A 19,918-nucleotide genomic window follows, 5' to 3' on the forward strand; every position below is an offset into this window, starting at 1 on the left:
AGAGACCCGTACGGGCACGATCCTGTTAAGCACACATACTTGCGGTTGCTAGGCAACCCGCCAGCGGTGAGCCGGTTATATAGACCGACGTGCATTAGCATACACATTAGGCATACAGTCTGGACACGGGCCGGGTCCTCAGAAAAAGGGGTTGCAGCCGTACATCACAGTACACTTTGGGGCTGATTTACTAAGACACGAATTCGGACCGAATTGGAAAAATTCCGATTGGAAAACGAACATTTTGCGACTTTTTCGTATTTTTTGCGATTTTTTTCGGCGCCTTTATGACTTTTCGGAAATTATCGCAACTTTTTCATTACCAATACGATTTGCGCAAAAAAACGCGAGTTTTTCGTAGCCATTCCGAAAGTTGCGATTTTTTCGTAGCGTTAAAACTTGCGCGAAAAGTTGCGCTTTTTTCGTAGCGTTAAAACTTAAAAGGTGCGATGTTTTGCGCAAGTTTTAACACAACGAAAAAAATCGCAACTTTTTGCGCAAGTTTTAACGCTACGAAAAAATCGCAACTTTCGGAATGGCTACGAAAAACTCGCGTTTTTCCGCAAAAATCATATTGGTAACGAAAAAGTCGCGATAATTTTCCGAAAAAATCGCAAAATACCGATCATTACGAAAAAAACGCAATTGGACGCATTCAGCCCATTCGTGAGTAAGTAAATGGGCCCCTTTGTGTCCAGATGTCAGCGCATACCCCCTGCATTCATAGCGGCCACCGTGCTCCCAAAGGGGATTGTATAAAAGTTGGTGTTGCCTTCTGCACTGCTCACATGGGGGTTGCAAGAGGGAAAGTATTTGCCCTGCGCAGGGCATCAAGAGTCAATTAAAGAAAAGGATCACTAGGAACTTGCATGGGCAAAGGCGTTAGGCCGGCAGTTATCAAGTGGCCCCACGCGGGGCACTATGCTAAGCAAAAGAACAAGGAGAAGGGCACACCTGCTGCCCTCCCCTATGTGCGTAACGGAAGGGGAACCTGCATATGGCGTGGGAAACAGTACAAAAGATTAGGACAGTGTAACTAAGTGTAAACGTTCAACAAACCCAGCAGAAAGGATACAAAAATTGTTGCAAACAGATAATTAGTACATATTGTAGCAAAATATATGGGACACAAAATAATTGTAGATAGATCAGCACAGCCAAGTTCATGTAGTTAACACACGGCAGAGAGTAGATTCCTTAGATAAAGCAGCCAAGTGGCAGTGTATGCCTAATGTGTATGCTAATGCACGTCGGTCTATATAACCGGCTCACCGCTGGCGGGTTGCCTAGCAACCGCAAGTATGTGTGCTTAACAGGATCGTGCCCGTACGGGTCTCTAGGTGACTCTGCCAGTGCAAGGCTAATAACCGGTAAGCCCCTGATGCGATTCCAATAATCGGTAAGCCCCTGATGCGATTCCAATCTCTGTGCGTACTACACGGGGTATACCTGGGGCTCTTTATGGCGTTCCTCTCTGAATATGATCCGATTTGCAGCGCTACGAGATTGCGCTCGTGGGTCATATGAACTGATCTTGTGTGACTATGTGCTTATTATGATTTGCCTGTTGGCTCCAGTTCTTGTATCATATATTTTATTTTACTGTCAGTTTTTGTTTTTATGTTATATTGACACTCGTTCACTGTTTATGGGGGTTGCCTAGCAACTATTTTGGCGCCGTTTTGGGTTTAAATAGCGTTCACTTTGCATTTCACTGTTGTTGTCCCTGATGAAAGTTCCAAGAGGAACTGAAACGTCGGACTAAATAAAAACCTCAATTCTTACACCTCATCTGATGTCTCCAAGCTTGAAAGTTCCTGTGAGCGCCGTCACCCCTCTTCACTTTTATATATATATATATATATATATATATTGCCTGATCTCTCTCTTTCCCTCTATTTCCCAAATCTCTGTGCCTGCTCCTTACTCTGCCCACGTCACCTTATCCCCTATAATCCCCTAGTCTCTGTGCCCACTCTACCTCCTTCCCAAGTGTCTGTATCCACTCAGCCTCCACTCCACTCCTTCCCCACTCTCTGTATCCACTCAACCTTCACATTCTTTGCCCACCATTCTAGTATCTGTGCCTACTCCACCTCCTTCCCAAAATTACTTACTCCTCCACTCGGTCTCTGTATCCACTGAATCCATAACTTGCATTGGATATACACAGCCCAAAACTTCAAAAAAAAGTACCCGGAGTGTTCCGGTGACGCATGGGGGGGGGGGGGGGGGGGCGGGTGTCGGTGCCGCGCCTGCATGCGTGCACAGCTGAAAGTGTCCCGGCGAAGCAGGGGGGATGGCAGCGGCGCCCCTTGCATAACTTGATTTGGAAATACACAGCCAAACCTTCAAACAAAGTATCCGGAGTGTTCCGACGAGTCACGGGGGGGGGGTCGCCAGGCTGGTGGCGCCTGCATGCATGCACAACCAAAAGTGTTCCGGCAACGCACGGGGGGGAGGCGGTAGCGCGCCTGCATGGTGGGATTAAGAGTGAGAGTGCTTGGGCGACACATGGGGTGGGGCTCGAGTATAAGCCGAGGATTCCCTTTTAAGCACATTTTGAGTGCTGGAAAACTCGGCTTATACTCGAGTATATACTGTATGTCCATCTGAAGCCTCTCTAATTTGCCGCAGAGGGGAAAAAATTTCTTCCTGACTCCAAGATGGCAATCGGACCAGTCTCTGGATCAACTTGTACTAAGAGCTATCTCCCATAACCCTGTATTCCCTCACTTGCTAAGAATCCATCCAGCCCCTTCTTAAAGCTATATAATGTATCAGCCATCAAGCTGAAGGGTTATGTGAGGCATTAAGTCAACAGGCTTAAAATGATAGACAGACATAAAAATAGATAGATAGATGATAGATAGATAGATAAATAATATTACAATTGTAAGGGTTATGTGAGGCATTAAGTCAGAAAGAAAGGGGCTTAACAACACACACAAGCGACAGGTAGATAGATGATAGATAGATAAATACCAAAAAAAATTAACACCAAAAACAGTACTAGGATCACCAGCGCCAGATTTCAAATCCAGGCGCCCCGAGTCTGCCCCCCATTCGCCCCACCCCCCGCACATGCGCGAACAAACGTTCTTCTTTTTTTTAGGGTTTAAAAGTGCTGCTTTTCAGTCTGTTGGTTTGTCCCTGTTTGTGTTTGAAATGTTTACCTTTTTTCTGTATATTAAGTCCCAGCATGTGCTTTACTCTGTCTCTCTCTCTCTCTCTCTCTCTCTCTCTCTCTCTCTCTCTCTCTATATATATATATATATATATATATTTATACATATCAATCATATGAAGGGCCTGCACCCTACTTAGAAAGCATTTGCAGAAAATTCTGGGTAAAATTGTGCTTCAGATACAAAAAGTGAGAATCAAAAATTAATTGATTGTTCTACAATAAAGTCTACCATAACTGATTGATTGTCCTACAATAAATCTTTATAAATTTATATTTATACACTTTGTTCAAATTATTAATAGAAAAGTCCTGTCCCATTAAAATGAACCTTTCTTAAAATAACCAGTCATACGTTAATAAAAACTTTGCCCAGTTCTGTTAACCCTAAACAACTAACAAACTGTGTACTTGCAAGTAAATGCAACCTGCTGATTGGTTACTGTAGGCTACTAGACCAGTACCAAACTTTTAAAATACAGGTATGGGATCCGTTATCCGGAATAATAGAAACTGAAGTGGAGCACCGGGTAGCAAGTTCAATAAAAACACGTATTTATTTCATTATTTTAAAAACATGAAAGGAGCGTCCTCACCCATCCAGCTTGACGCGTTTCGTGGCTAGCATGCCACTCCCTCAGAAGCTGAACTTAAGCCCATACCACCACCAGTACTTATTCACTTAACCCCACAAGGGAACACGCCCACCAATTAACCATTAACCCAATGGATGCCTAAAACCAGAGTATGCATGATTAAAAACATAAACAAAAAATTTATGAGGAAAAATATAAAGAAAAACACATAGCACCCCCTAGCCCAAAAATTCAAGCATAGAAATAACCATATGTCAAAAAAGAAATATATGAAAAAAAAATATATATATATATATATATAAAGAAATAATTCCAATAAGAAAGTAAGTATATATAATGCTGACACAATAAAACAGTATGCATAACTTATGATAGTCATAAAGTTACATTATTGCAATACATTGTTACTATGCATTATAAAAAAGAGGGGGGGGGGGTCAAGTGTTAGTGGGCCCCATAACATATGTTGTATATTACATAACCATTACAAAGTGTCGCTGCATCCCGGTTATTTATTATCTACAATAACATGAAGTTTCCCATTCTCGATTAAGACCCCCATACTGTTCTGATGTTTTCAAACGGTAAATCCAATAAACTTCTCTCTCCAATAACCTACTATCCAAATTGCCTCTCCTAATGTTAGCCCATGCTTTATCTATTATTTGGAAAGTCACGCGGGCACTATCACCATGTTTCTCACCCATGTGCTTAGCAATCGCCGACTTGGAATCATGTCTTTCCACAGCCGACAGGTGTTCCAAAAACCTAGTGCCAGCCCTTCTGATAGTCTTACCGACATAATGGGCCCCACATTCACATGTAGCTAAATAGACAATCCCTTTTGACTGGCAATTGAAGTATTGTGGGATGTCAAAAACCTGTCCCGAGAAAGTACAGGCAAATGTCCTAGACACATTTATGATTCCACAGGCCTTACACCTGTTCCTTCCACATTTAAAGGTACCTTTGTATCGTAACCAAATAGATTCCTGTTCCTTAGTATCAGTTGAATACAGACTTCTAGAAATCCAAGATGAAACATTCTTGGCCCTCCTATAGATAAAGCGGGGGGTCCTATCCAAGACATCCTGCAGAATGGAATCCTGCATAAGGATACCCCAGTGTTTGTGTATACTCCTCTGTATATCATATATGCCGCGCCCATATGTGGTACAAAATCTAGGTTTCATCCTGAAATCCCCTCGGCGTGTCCTATTATTGCCCACAGGACCCAATAGATCAGACCTGTCTGTTGCTACAGCTCTCTCATAGGCCATTTTGATGACCATAGTGTCATAACCCCGCTGAATAAACCTGTCCCAGAGTTGCATAGCCTGTTCCTGAAACGTATCCCATGTCGAGCAAATCCGCCGCAGAAATTGCCCCACTGGGATGCCCCTGATACAGGGGTGAGCACTCTAAGCATGAAGAATGGTGTTGCGTGTGATTGGTTTTCGATACAAATCCGTATTAACTCTCCCATTTGTTATGGAAAACACCACATCCAAGAATGGAATCTTATTTGGATCGGTCTCATGAGTAAAATAAATACCTTCCACAGCTTCATTGCAATAATTGATGAAAGACTGCAATGAAGATTCATCCCCATCCGAGACCCCAATGCAGTCATCTATGTAGCGGTAAAAACGTATCAATCGATTCGTAAAGGGGTTATTAGTCCCAAAGACATGGAGCCGCTCCCACCAACCCATAAAAAGGTTGGCATACGTCGGGGCAAAGGAAGTACCCATGGCGGCCCCACGTCTCTGAAGATAGAATATCCCATTAAACAAAAAATAATTAGTATGTAGAAGAAAATGAACAGCCTGTAACATAAAATCCATTTGTAACGGAGAGAAACCCCCATCCAATTCCAACCAATACTGTATGGACCGCAAACCTAAATTATGATCAATCGAAGAATATAGGGCGGTCACATCCATTGAAAACCACCTGTAGGTTGGTTTCCATACCAAGTCCGCCACTTTGTTAATGCACACGGTGGTATCTCTAAGGTACGTTGGTAGCTGCACTACCAATGGCATAAGCAGCTTATCAACGTACCGAGACAACCCTTCATTCAGGGATCCAATCCCTGCCACAATAGGGCGTCCCTTCACATTCTCCAGAGATTTGTGTACTTTCGGGAGAGTGTGAAAGATAGGAATGGTTGGATGGGCACAATAAAGGAATTCATATTCTTTCCTATCAAGTATCCCCATGGACAACCCCTCAAGTAACAAATCATTCAGTAACTTCTGGAACCATAATGTGGGGTCCTCATCCAGGGATCTATAGGTGTCAGTATCACCAAGTTGGCGCATCACCTCGATCTCATAGGTTGACGCATCCATGACCACTACAGACCCTCCTTTGTCAGCTGCCTTAATAACTACCTTCTTATTCATACTCAATGATTTTAAAGCTTTTCTCTCCCCCAACGTCAAATTGCTTATATTAGATCTAGCACGTTCCCTATCCCATCTTATTGCTAAATTCTCAATATCTTGTTGTACCAATTTCTGAAACAAGAAAATATTATGATTTCTTGATTGTATAGGATAGAAACTTGATTTAGGTTTTGAACCCGTGTGGATCACTGATAAATCATTTTCACTCGCACTCACCATCATACTTTCACTGCGCTGATCGGGGTTTGTATAGCACATTCATCTTGAAAATCAATAGGACAAAATGAATTGGTTGGAACGGCATAATCCGTTATCCGGAAACCTGTTATCCAGAAAGCTCTGAATTACGAAAGGCCATCTCCCATAGACTCTATTTTAATCAAATAATTCAGATTTTTAAAATGTATTTTCTTTTTCTCTGTAATAATAAAACAGTACCTTGTACTTGATCCCAACTAAGATATAATTTATCCATATTGGATTCAGAACAATCTTATTGGGTTTAATTAATTTTTTTATTGATTTTTTAGTAGACTTAAGGTATGAGGTTCCAAATTATGGAAAGATCCCTTATCCAGAATACCCTTGGTCCCGAGCATTCTGGATAACAGGTCCTATACCTGTATTATTATATTAAAGGGGTAGTTCACCTTTAAGTAAACCTTTAGTATGTTATAGAATGGTCAATTCTAAGCAACTTTTCAATTAGTCTTTATTTTTTATATTTTATAGTTATCTAATTATTTGCCTTCTTCTTTTTACTCTTTCCAGCTTTCAAACAAGGGTCAAACCCCAGCAGCCAAAAAACTTTTGTAGTCTGAGGCTACAATTTTATTTTTACATTTAGTTACTTTTCTTTGTATTCAGATTCCTATTCATATTCCAGTCTCTCATTCAAACTACTTCCTGGCTGCTAAGGTAATTTTGACCCTACCAACCAGATAGCTGCTGAAATTCCAAACTGGAAAGCTCCTAAGCAAAAAGGGAAGTCATTAAAAAACTATCAATAAAAAAAATGGTTACCAATTGCAAACTGTCTCTGAATAGCACTTTCTACATCATACTAAAAGTTAACTAATGTGACCAGCAGAATTTTTATTGCCGCTCCCCCCATGAATTTGTGAGCACTTCCTATAGGATAATAGTGCCATAGCTAGCAATGACACCGTTAAGAACAATTACCATTTTCCCATATTGTATATTGTAAAAACTGATGAAAATACTTTTACTCTTAGCATACCTGATATAATTCTGACGGCTCTGTTGAAGATGATGTTGGTAAAGGAGGCAAACCTGGAAGCCCTCTGGAATGGCTCATATTGTACGAAGAATCCACTTTTAGCTAAATAGGGCAAAAAATATGTATTATTATGCAGTGTATAAATATTGTATACGTTGCAGTAGATTACAGACATGTATCAGCATGCAGCATATGTAAACAGTGTAAGTAAATAGATGTATTAACATTCAGTATATCAGTAAGTAATATAGTGCGTTGTGCTACTATTCAGTGTGCCTATATGTAAACAGTGTAAGTAAATAGATGTATTAACATTCAGTATATCAGTAAGTAATATAAAGGGTTGTGCTACTATTCAGTGTACCTATATGTAAACAGTGTAAGTAAATAGGTGTATTAACATTCAGTATATCAGTAAGTAGTATAGAGGGTTGTGCTACTATTCAGTGTACCTATATGTAAACATTAAAGGCATGTATTCATACACAGTGTGTGAATATTTTACAGCACAACGAAACGTGAAATGCTTTGGACATATAAACGTATATGAAAACAAATATTAAGCATATATGAATCAGTACCCTAGAGAGGGCAAACATTTATGTTTTTTAACAAACATTCTCGCTATTTTGCAGCATATAAGCAAAAAAGAGTGGCATCCATGAACTAATATTTGCCTATTCTGAGCAGCATCTTAATGAACAGCATGAACAACAGAAATCATGCATTCATCTCCAATAAATCATACGCCCATTTTGGCCACTTGAATTTCCAAATGGTATGCTCTTGTTGTGCCCTTAAGAGCCCTTAAGCCTTAAATGAAGCTGCCATTAATATACACAAATAATTAGAAAGCATACTTTCTGGCCTTCCTGACAGAAAGTAATGGCTAATGCTATTTACTGGCAGCTTTAGAAGTATTACTCTACTGACTAATCAAAACTCAGCATTGCAGCTATGATTTAGTAAAGATTAAATAAGCTGTTGACCTTTACAAAACACAGCATTTTCAGATATGATACCACTATAATATTGATTTCTTCCAATAGCTTTCTATTTTACATTTTTCTAAAATTTACATTTTAAAATAAATGACATATTCAGCGGTGCTTTACAAAGATTACACATTGTTAATTTCTAGTGGAATTTGCAATCTAAGATAAAGATTAGAGAATGAATAGAAAATACAAAAAGGGTGATTTCGTAACCATTACGACTTGCGCGAAAAGTCGCAACTTTTTCGTAGCCGTTACGATTTGCTCGTATCTTGTCGCGACTTTTTCGTATTGAGTGTTCATAAGCGGCGGGGCCGAAACTTTCAGACTTAGCATGATTTTGGAAGCCTCCCATAGGACTCAATGGCACTCTGCAGCTCCAACCTGGCCCAAGAAAAGTCACCATACTGAAGCTTGAATGAATCCGAAACTTTCGTACTCGGCGCAAAAGCTGCAAAAAAGTTGCGACTTTTCACGCAAGTCGTAGCTCTACGAAAAAGTCGCGACATTTTGCGAAACATTCGTAATGGCTACGAAAAAGTCGCGACAATTTCCGAAAAAATCGCAAAATACCGATCATTACGAAAAAAACGCATTCGGAACCTTCGGACCATTCGTGGATTAGTAAATGTGCCCCTAGGTGTAGGCAGGAGAACAATGGGGGGGCACTAGGCATGTACCTTTTCTGTCACTTACCCCTAGTCTGGGCCCTTGTGACTGAGCTTGTTCAAACATTTGTTTGTTCATGCACCGTGATCGTGCATTCCACAGCTGTGCAGCCAGTGGTGGGGGACAAGGTGGCCAGGTGGGTTGCTTAGATTGCCCAGCCAGCTTGGCCCAGCACTGGAGCCAGCTGCAGGTAGTACCGCTTACTAGTGATGTGTGAGTCAGCCCAATACTCACAGGACCCACAGGTTAACCTGCATGTCAGGTGGGTTAGGCGGGTTGCGGGCGGGTTTGGGTTGAGCTCTTCCGCTCACCCTGCGACCTCACACTGCCGGCTTCCTATTCCAGCTCTATCATTTATAGGTGCACACCCGACGCGCCCTGCCCCTTTTGTGACGTCATTGTGGGGCGGGCACCGGTCTATAAATAGAGGAAAGAAGCCGGGTTGGGTTCGTTTCACCGTAGCAATAACGTAGTGGGGTGAATGAGAGACTGGGAGAAGAATATGAGGAGGCCAGGGTTGGTGACTCCCAACAACTAGATAGCATTTTAAACTACAAGCAGGAAAGCGGCAGAAGAGGAAGGCAAATTGTAGTAATAGAAAAAGAATAACTTAAGGTGGCCACACACGGGCCAATTTCAGCTGCCGATATCAGCCCATTAGACCAATTCAGCAGCTTATCTGCCTGTGTATGGGCACCACCAACATGAAATCGGCCAGATCAGGCAGGTTTGATTTTTCTCTCAGATCAGGGACCGCATCGACTTGTTGATGTGGTCCCCAAACTGATAGCGCCTATGCCCATAATTTTAATTTGATCTAATTAGCTTGGTATTGGCCACCCATAGGTGAGCATATCAAGAGAAGATCCGCTCACTTGGCGACCTTGCCAAACAAGCAGATGGTCACCTTATATGGTCACCTTAATTCTTTAAGATCCATGCTGTAATTTTGGGTAAAACTTCATTACAGAAGGCAGAAAACTATAAAATCAGAACATAATACTAAAAACCATGGTACAGTACCCCACTATATAACTAACATCAGATTTTTATATAAGCAGATGGAGACAGATCATTTCTGGTGATAATAACTGTTTATAGTCCTCTTTTTTCCCATCTGATACCATACCATCAATTCACAGAAAACATCAAATGCAATTTTTTCAGAAACAAATATGTTTTTGTGATAGAAAAATATCAAATATTGCATGAAGTTTCCTTCAAATGATCTGACATGTTAAAAAATAATGGTTTTGTTCTCTCGTCATCTCTGACACACATTCTACAAAACTCAAATGGTTATTTTTTCAGTAAATACTTCATTTCTTAAGCTAGATAATTGCTATGCTTAAGAGATAATATTTAGAAAGAATAAGAAGATCAGTTACCATGGCGACTGTATTACTATGTGATGGTTTAATAATTGGTGTTCGCCGCGCAATGTGGTTTAATAAGATACTATTTAAAGGCACAGTTTACTGTTACTTTATAGGTAAGTCAGAAAAACCACAAAGCTGACTTGTTTTCTGGGAAACTTTATGGTTCATTTGGTTTGTTTATACATTTTTTAGTTTTGTAAGTTTTTTGTAATTTTGTAAATGTTTATCCCACACATCACTCTTACTTGTATTGCTAGGGTTGCCACTTGTATTTTAATGGCCTGGCCGGTAAAAATGTTGCTTGATGCCAATGTTATTAATAGGGTAAGAAACATAAAAAAATAGGGCGGCAGATATTTTTTTCAGAAAATGTGGCAACCCTATCAGTCATAGTAGTATGCTTTTTCACAGTTCTTTTAATCCATTGGCTTATACTGCAGTGTTTCAAGAGTCAAAACCAGCAGTGTTTAGAATAGAAAGAGATAAATACATTCTGCTTAAAATAGCATTTCATTTACAAATACAGACATAGTAAATACAGACATTGTGTAGACAATGTGTGAGCCTGATTCAGTTTGATTAGAAAACGTTATTTTCTTGTTTATTGTATAAAAACTTATAGGCGAGATTCAATTTGAGGAAGACATCAAAAGAGTTTCCATGTGATAAACAGTGAGATAAGTTTTTCTTATTGAATTGCATCCGGCTCTATGAGAAAATATGGAAGTGAATTAGGAGATAAGCTTTTCTCACCAAATTGAATCTGGCCCATTATCTGGAATGCTTGGGAGTGGGACTTTGATAAGGCGTCTTTCCATAATGTGGAACAAAATAGGGATAACTTTTTATTCCCTGGGAGCAAGCGCTAGAGCTTCAGGGTAATAAATCTCTGCTATCGCGGGCGACAAACCGCTCCTAAGAGGCTTTCCACCAGCAATAAGAGGAGTCGCCAGTGGAAAGCCCTTTCCATTGCTTCGTTGCACAAAGTTGCCTGCAGGAGAAAACTGTACAAATTCGGATTACCGTGGGTTCTTAAGGTCCCCATACACGTGAAGATTCGCTCGCTTGGTGAGATTGCCAAGCGAGCTGATCTTCACCCTATATCCCCACCTATGGGTGGGCGATATCGGGGAACATGTAGGCTAATTCGATCGTTTGGCCCTAGAATTATAATGGCGGCAATAGGGCAGTCGGCTCGTTGATACGGTCCCCGATCCGACTGAATCTTTTAACCTGCCCAATCGATATCAGGCCAATTTCAGGCCAGATATTGGTCGGGTATGGCCGTCGTTTCTGCCCCTACACAAGCCGATAAGCTGCCGAATCGGTCCAAGGGGCCGATATCGGCAGCTACAATCGGCCCGTGTATGGGGACCTTAAACCTTAAGGGCGAAGACACACAGGGTGCAAACAATGTGCGATTAGTTGCAACGACTTGTATATTAATATATGGCAGATAATTGCTACTATTAGTCGCCACAACTGAGTTTTTTAAAAGTTGCAGTGACTAATCGTGCATTGTTTGCGGTGTGCTAATTAGTCGCCACAACTTTTTAATTGGCCGTGTGTCTTCGCCCTAAAAGGTGTATGGTCATCTGACAATAACTTTTGCCCAGGGAATTCTGTGCTCTACTCCTTGCTCCAGATTAAATTCGGTGGATGAAGTAGAGTGCAGAGAGTGTAGCATCAAGAGGCAGAAGGTAGGGGGAAGGAGGAGATGCTAACATGCCTTCCCATGACTACCCCTCACCAATACAGTGCAGACTAACACATCAAGTGCTTCTGATGTGTAGTCAGGTTAGTCAGCTTAGTAGGGTAAGCTGCAGGTCTCCAAGCTCCAAAACTGAGTTTAAAAAATGGCTTATTATGGCCTTCTTTTGCGCTTATTATTACAGAGAATAAGCAAATCAATCAGAAATGAAGGTTTTCTTTTTTTAAATAAGATGGTAGAAGAAATGGCAGCGGCACCTGTATAAGACTGGGTTATTTACTGAAAATATTGATAATAAAGGCATAAATTCCCTCTAGTCCTTGTATAGAAATAGGGAACTCAGATTTATTGACCACCAAGTTGTTGACTCAAGCATCAGGGGAATGCAAAAAGCAGTAGAAGTAGGGATGGCGCCTTTCTAAAAAAAAAATCAGCTTTCTTATCTTTATAGCTTTTTTCTCTATTAATAATGTTGGGCAATAAGTGCCGGTACTGTTTTTATCAGCCAGCATAGTAAAATACAGGACAGATGGCAACCCTAGTAGAAAGGCACCTCACTGTCTAAGGCCAGATAAAGGTGTGCAGACCTTCTGGTACTGTGGGAAAGTAAATTAATGCCAAATGAATCCATTTATATGCAAAAAAAGATTGCAAAATATATATTTTTTCACTATATGACACACAACACACTTGTAAGGAATTTATTTAAATTAATCATGTTTCGCTTCAAGGTAATGCAACCCTATTCCAAAGGGATTATGTTTAAACTCTAAGGTGTTGGGAGTACTTAAAATAAATTACTATTCAGCTATTTAACACTGTTTTATTCAAGTTCCATTATCCATTAGAGTAAAAGAATGCAGACTTTGGTGCTTTATGGACAAAATGTCTTAATATACCGTTTATATTTTAACTCAGTGGAGATGATCTCCTCTGTCTTTATGAATTTGTCGTCAAACCCTCATTGCACCCCCTCCTAAAATTCTTTAGCAGTGAGAACTACTTTTCCTTTTATTATGATTAATAGCCCAAATCTGTCAATATATTTATACATAAGGGTACTAGAAATACATTGCTACCTACCAGAAACATTGATCTTATAGTATGTATTTTTTCTTCAAATTGATCTTAATAACTGGTGTACTGACTATCTACTAAGGTCCATGGTTGACTCATTTTGGCATTTTAGTGCCAATAGATCAGCCACCTAGATCCCAATATTTATTCTGCACTAAGCTTTACCATACCTGAGTAAAGTGCCCTAGAAGTTCCCTCCTTTCGCTTAAGATAGCAGCTGCAATTTTAGCTTGGTCTCCCACTTCTTGCTGCAGCTCTAGAGGACTCAGTGCAGATTTTCTGTGAGTGTTTATGGCTGTATTTACATAGACCCTTCTGATAAGATCAGTTGAAACAACATACAGTGACATGTCCTCATCAAGGATCAAACGTAATTTTAAGCAAAACTTTCTCAAGGTTTACACAAAATATTTTTTCCTCTGCTGACTTGAATACAGACTCCGATATGTAAATTTGGATCCCATCCAAGAGGGTTACGAAATCCTACTTTAAAATATAACAAATATTTTGTGCCAAAAAGCCAGAAAGCCAGTGATAAGGTTTGGTTAACCCATTCTATCTCCCATCAAGTCAATACCAGTCGGTTAAGTTGATCAATAAAAAGAGCAAATAGTTAAGTTTTACTACAGAGCATTATTCTGTTTACTTTGTTTGAATGACTCCCACTGAGCCCATTTTCTGAGTCTGATTTCATTAGATCCTACATGTCTTTTAAAATGGAAGATTTGAAGAAGGGGAATTGGTCTGTATGTATTATCTAATGGAAGCAGACTCAGAAAATAAACTCAGTGGGAGTCACTTTAGAGAATTATGAATTGACGCTTTCAACTCTCATCACAGGCCAGTTCTTTGAAGTAAGTATAGAGCATTTCTAATGGGCTTCAAGAGATGGAAATATGCTTCCAGCTATTAAATCTATGGTGTGCACCTGTAGTATGACCTCCCACAGAGAGACACAGAATTACATTTTTCTATATTTTATAGAGTTCTTATAATTAAAAAGCTGGATGTGCCCCTCCTCCTGATGATTCCATTCTTGGTTCAAACCACGGCTGCAGAACCATCTAGTAATGCTTCAGTCCAACAAAAACATCAGTCTGTCAAGCCCAAACATACAATTCATAAGGAGATAGCACATTTTATCTGCAGAAATTGACCGCATCTTTATTTAAAAGCTTTATGAGTCAAGTGACTTTGGGTCATGTATTCCATATTAGAATATCCCACCACCATTAAGTAGTTCCACTTAAGGTGGCCATACACTCACCAATATTATCGCACAAAACGTTTCATGCAATAATCAGTTCAGGTATAGTGGAAGACAAGGCAACCAATATAAAAAAAAAGCCTTGAATATTGGTCATCTTGTCGATCAGGCAGGATGGAGAAATTTGACTGGGTGCCCGAACACCGGCAAACATTAATGCTAAATCATCAGATAGGAGTAGAATGCTTAAATACTTAAATAACAGACCTTCTTCAGAGATCCTCTAAAAAGGCATAATTACTGGAGGGTTTCCCAGTTTACCAGCAGAGAAACAGAGATATTGGGCCCAGTTGTCCAACCATGACTAAAACAAAAGAATGCTACAAACTAAAATATATCTGTAAGTCTGACAAATTCACCTGTTTTCATCCTTGATTTGTATCATTACTTACCAGGGGCGGGCCAAGCCGACCACCTCCCCGCCCCCCCCTCCCGAACGGCGCATGCGCACCAAAGCACAGGAGGAGTTGCAGTCGGGGGCGGTGCGATTAGATCGGTCATTGCCTCCGCCGCTAATGACAAGCGGCGGAGGCAATGACAAAGTAGTACTAGGGGTAGGCAGGAGAGGCTCCTGCCTGGCGCCCCTCAATCGTTGCGCCCTAGGCAGCTGCCTCTTCTGCCTACCCCTAGTTCCGGCCCTGTTACTTACTACTAGCCATGTGCCTCTACTGATAATGTAGTTGCACTCAGAAATCTATATTCGGCATTCTGAATTGTGACCTTTTATTTGAAATGATTTTACAGTTGTACTGGAATACATTAAATGCCATATAAAAATCATATTATAATGCACAAAACAAAATATTTAGAAGAATGGATATTACAACAAGAAATGTTGTGTACCAGAATTTGAGTACATTTAGGCACATACATATGCAAGTGCAACCTTCAGTCTTCATATAAATATTACAAAGAAATAATAGAAACCTGTAGATTTTACATCATTCTTATCAGTCCATGACACAGCGGAGCTTACATTCTAAGTCCCTATCACATCTACAATGGTCAATTTTTATTACCATGTATATAAAATGCCAACATATTCTGCATATATAACCAATACAAGAGGGAACCCTTCACAAAAGAACATTTTTTTGGGAGATCTGGGTGTATCTTGGATGTGCCACTCCTCCCAACCACACCCTGTTTTGCCCAGGCCACGCCCCCAACAGCTCTCTGTAGTCAGATTGCTTCTGAGGATTGGCGTGACTTTTAAATGCGGGAATAAACATTGGGTGATTGGAACACCTGCAGTGGAGTAAGATATAGATATGGCACAATATATAAAATCATTTATAGACTGGCACAACCTATAAAAAATCTTAACAACTTAATTGTAGACACATAATACTAGAAAGACGTTTCGGTCCTCACTAAGACCTTTCTCAAGGGATAACCAGCTTTAGCCATAACTGCCAGCTCCAAGTCTGTGACAAAGTGGCATTATTGGCAGATTAACATAGAAGCTAATGACAGATTAGTAGGAAGCCTTCTTACGTGATATCTGATGACTTACCGCTGCATCTGGCACTTACTGACACTTTCAAAGGATTAGTGTAGGAAAAATAGCACAATTAAGTAGGATACTTGGGATTATAATTATAAATAAGGCCACACTGCTTGTTTCAGTCTGAGTAAAACTCCTTTGTGCTGATATTATACAGTGCTTGTGGCCTAATATTCAAAACTGGGAGGCCATATAGATATATAGATGGCTATGTCACACATATACGCACAGGTCCGCCATAAGGGATGAGCAGTTGGGAATCATATGAGGGCCCTGGACAGTTGTGATGGTCCAATTGCCTTATTGTGGGGAATGGGTGCAGTTTGGGTGGGTCATGGGTGTGGAAGGCATGGTGTGGGAAAATCAGAGGTTTGGTCAAGTGTGCTATAAGGGTAAGCTTTTTTTTTAACTTGGGCCCATTCTATTCTACTTAGTTTGTCGAGCCTGCAGTTGAGGGTTCCCAAGTTGGTAGTGCTAATGACCCAGGCCCCCTATTAAGTAGTATGGGGCCCCATGATATCAGATGATGGCCAAGCATATACACACAAGTAAAAAAAAAAAAAAGCCAAGCCATATTCTTTGATTTCAGTAAATGTGTTTTGGCTACAAATTGTTGAGATTTTTTTTTGTTTTTATGTTTGGACAGAAACTTTTGGACATTTGGAGGTGGGGGTTGCTGTGCACGTAACTGGTTAACAGGTATGCACCTACAGAAACTGAGATCAACAATAAAAGGGCCAAAAAGTAATGAAGACCAGTCTTTGAGGTGTCCAGCTTTCAAATCAGCAAAGGGTAATAGCAGTTTTTTTTCACGTGGAGCCATCTGTTTGATAAGTGCTGTCCAACTGTTTCCATATAGCAAGACAATTATTCACTGTGGCATATGTTATAATAAAATGACATCTTGCAGGGCACAAAACATGCTGCTGTATTACCGAAGAACATAAAGGCAGGAATTGAATTTACACAAGCTAGAATTCCAGTGCAGATATCATTCTGCCAATGGTAACTGAGGTCAGAAACATTCTTTAGTCCCACAAGGTTCTGCAGAAGCATTCCCCTTTATTTCATTTCTTTGTGAGCTGAACAAGGGGTCTGTGCAGTCAATGGTATCCCAGCTGCTGCGGGCATCATTGCTTAAACCCAGAAGTTAAATGTTAGAATAAAGGCTTATTTACAGTGTCTTTCCGGATCTGAAAAAGGCATTTGAACATTTTGGATTTAAAAAAAATATATATATTTTATTTTTTTGCAAAAGTGGTGTTAGGCTTCACTAGATAGCTGTTTGGGGGAGTTTTATCATCAGCTTTTATCAGATGCCATTTAAAAGGCATCAGCAAAATTGTCTAATTGTCCAAATTTCATTAATTACATATTGTCAGTGATTTAAAGATATTTAGAAAAGATACTGCAATTGAAAGCAGTATTTGTTTATCTGTGTATGGTCAGTTGATGAATTCAGATTTCCTCCAAGTCTGTTAACCAGCTGGCTTCTGCTACACTGTTTCAGGAGTCATAAAGCCAGCCGGCCGGCCAAGAGGTGACCAATATCGCAAAGGCTGCGGATATCAGTAGTCTCGTCGATCAGCCAGGTTAAAAGATTTTGATCAGGCACCATTGAAGGGGCCCAAGCAAAATCTATGTTTAGGGCTGAATTAGCAGGTGCAGGTAGAATTTCTATTGTTTCTGCCAGATTCAGCCCTGAACGTCAGTGGAGGGTGGGAGGACGCAAGAAAGATCGTTATTGCTACGTGTATGGCCACCCTTATTGCCTGGGCAGAAATATAAACAGACAAAAGGAAACTGCTTTCAATGGCAACTACATATATGAATCAGATTTTCTCTCACACTCCAGAAACAAATAGGAAGGCTAATTGGTTTCCACCAAAATTAACCATAACACGTGAATGTAATAAGAACATGAGCTCCACTGGGCTAGAGACTGATGAGAATAATGTATAATCACCATAAAGTACTGTGGAATATGCTGGAGATTGTACAGAATAATAACAATATATTACAGGTATGTGATACCTTTTCTGGAAACCAGTCATCCAGAATTTTGGGAAGGCCATCTCCTTTTAGAGTCCATTTCGAAATGCACCTATCACCCTCTAATTGTTTCCCCTACCAGAGGTGTGGGCTAATAGGGCCTGCAAAATTCTGTGCCTGGGTGCAGTCCAGAAGACTGTAGAATAGACATCAGCTAGTCAGCTTTGGAAAAGGCTAACCAATTAGCTGAAATGTCCATCTCCACATAATTAATTTCACGTGAATTTGATTTAAGCCTTATGAATGTGGTTTCTTCTGCATGACATCTCTTTCTCTCTATATATAAATACTTTTTCCTTTTTACAAAGTACAGGTATAGGACCAGTTATCCAGAATGCTCGGGACCAAGGGTATTACAGATAAGGGGTCTTTTTGGAATTTGGATCTCCATACCTTAAGTCTAAAAAAAATCAATAAAACACTGATTAAACCCAATAGGATTGTTTTGAATCCAATAAGGATTCATTATATCTTAGATGGGATCAAACACAGGGTAGAGTTTTGTTATTACAGAGAATTAAGAAATCAATTTTAAAAATCTGAATTATTTGATTAAAATGGAGTCTATGGGAGACAGGCTTTCCGTAATTCGGAGCTTTCTGGATAACGGGATTCCAGAGACGGATCCCATAACTTTGCAGGTCTTTTCAACGACACAAAAGTGTATTTAATGATTCAAAAACCCTACATTTTGGTCACCAGGGACAAGGGAACAAACAGTGCATGGAGAAAGGTCCCAGTTAGGGACTGAAACATTGGATTCTTGTAGTAATAAATAAACTTTGCTGCAAGGTGCTGTACTTTGTAAAATAACTATGCATTACTAGCACCCTGGCAATATATATAATATATACGCACACACACCAAAGAAAACAGAAAAACACAAACATTATACATCTCAGTATTGAAAAGAAAATAACATTCAATTACCTTTAGGAGTCTCGGTGTGTGGGAAGATTCCATGGCTAATAGCAGTGTATGCTTACGGTCTGATTTCTCTCATAGCCTATGTCGCATCAAGCACCTATTATTATTTGCACAAAAGTGCCAATATCGGATATATTGGGGAAAGCTGAGGTGAAAGACAGAATGGAGACTAGAGGCAGCAGGCAAACTTTGGTAACTAAGATACAGAGAGGTGTTTGTGTTTGTCCCCTGCCCGGCAATTAGCCCTGACAGTCTCACTGCGCCCCTGTATCGATCCTCTCTGCACAAATACACTTTACATTGTTAGTTAAAAGAAGTTGTGGCTGCAAGGGAATTAAAGTGGCACTAAATTGGGGCTGCTCCCCTGGGTCCCACTTTGCAGGAAAACAAACTTTTCCCAACTCCGCACAAGGTGGCTTGGTTGCCACGGTAACCGCGCCCTGGTTACTAGCAGTCAGACAGGGAGGCGGGCCATGGCTTGTGACAGCAGCCATGCTGTGAATGGAATAGTAGCCTGCCGCTGTCTGTCCCGTGTGGGGACAAGGGAGGGGAGTATTATCAGCTAAAGGGCAGCCGAGGATCTGGTGTGGTCGTGCTTTATGGGCCTATAAATCTCTGTTACAATTGCCCCCGTGTAATTAATAGGAAGCTTCCCCTTGTGCTATTTTATTTACTGACTCCAGTTGTTACAAACACATGGAACTGCTGTAAGAACGGACTGGGACTTTCTTTCTCCTAGTACTTTTAATAAAGACAGCTGGCTCTGAAATAGGGCTGAGGGAGGGCATAAGCAGGTAAAGATATTAAGAGGTTTGATTTCAGTCAGTTCAGCCAGCGGAGGGGCTATGGGGATGTGGGCTGCTGACAACTAAAAGCCATAACATTATAATTTAAGCC

General features: G+C 40.4%; 1 protein-coding gene across 1 annotated transcript in view; it reads right to left on the reverse strand.

Annotated features, from left to right (window-relative positions):
• The window catches only part of dnah3 (dynein axonemal heavy chain 3), a 189,556-nt gene extending 170,114 nt beyond the window's left edge, over window positions 1–19,442 (reverse strand). The window contains exons 1-2 of the mRNA XM_012971313.3: window positions 19,025–19,442; window positions 7,438–7,539 (exon numbers count right to left, since the gene is read on the reverse strand). Of these exons, the coding sequence (XP_012826767.2) occupies window positions 7,438–7,539; window positions 19,025–19,057 (135 nt within the window). The 5' untranslated portion in view covers window positions 19,058–19,442. The remainder of the gene's footprint in view (window positions 1–7,437; window positions 7,540–19,024) is intronic.
• Window positions 19,443–19,918: the final 476 nt, after the last annotated feature.

The sequence above is a fragment of the Xenopus tropicalis genome, chromosome 9, assembly GCF_000004195.4.
Source record: "Xenopus tropicalis strain Nigerian chromosome 9, UCB_Xtro_10.0, whole genome shotgun sequence".
Classification (NCBI taxonomy): domain Eukaryota; kingdom Metazoa; phylum Chordata; class Amphibia; order Anura; family Pipidae; genus Xenopus; species Xenopus tropicalis.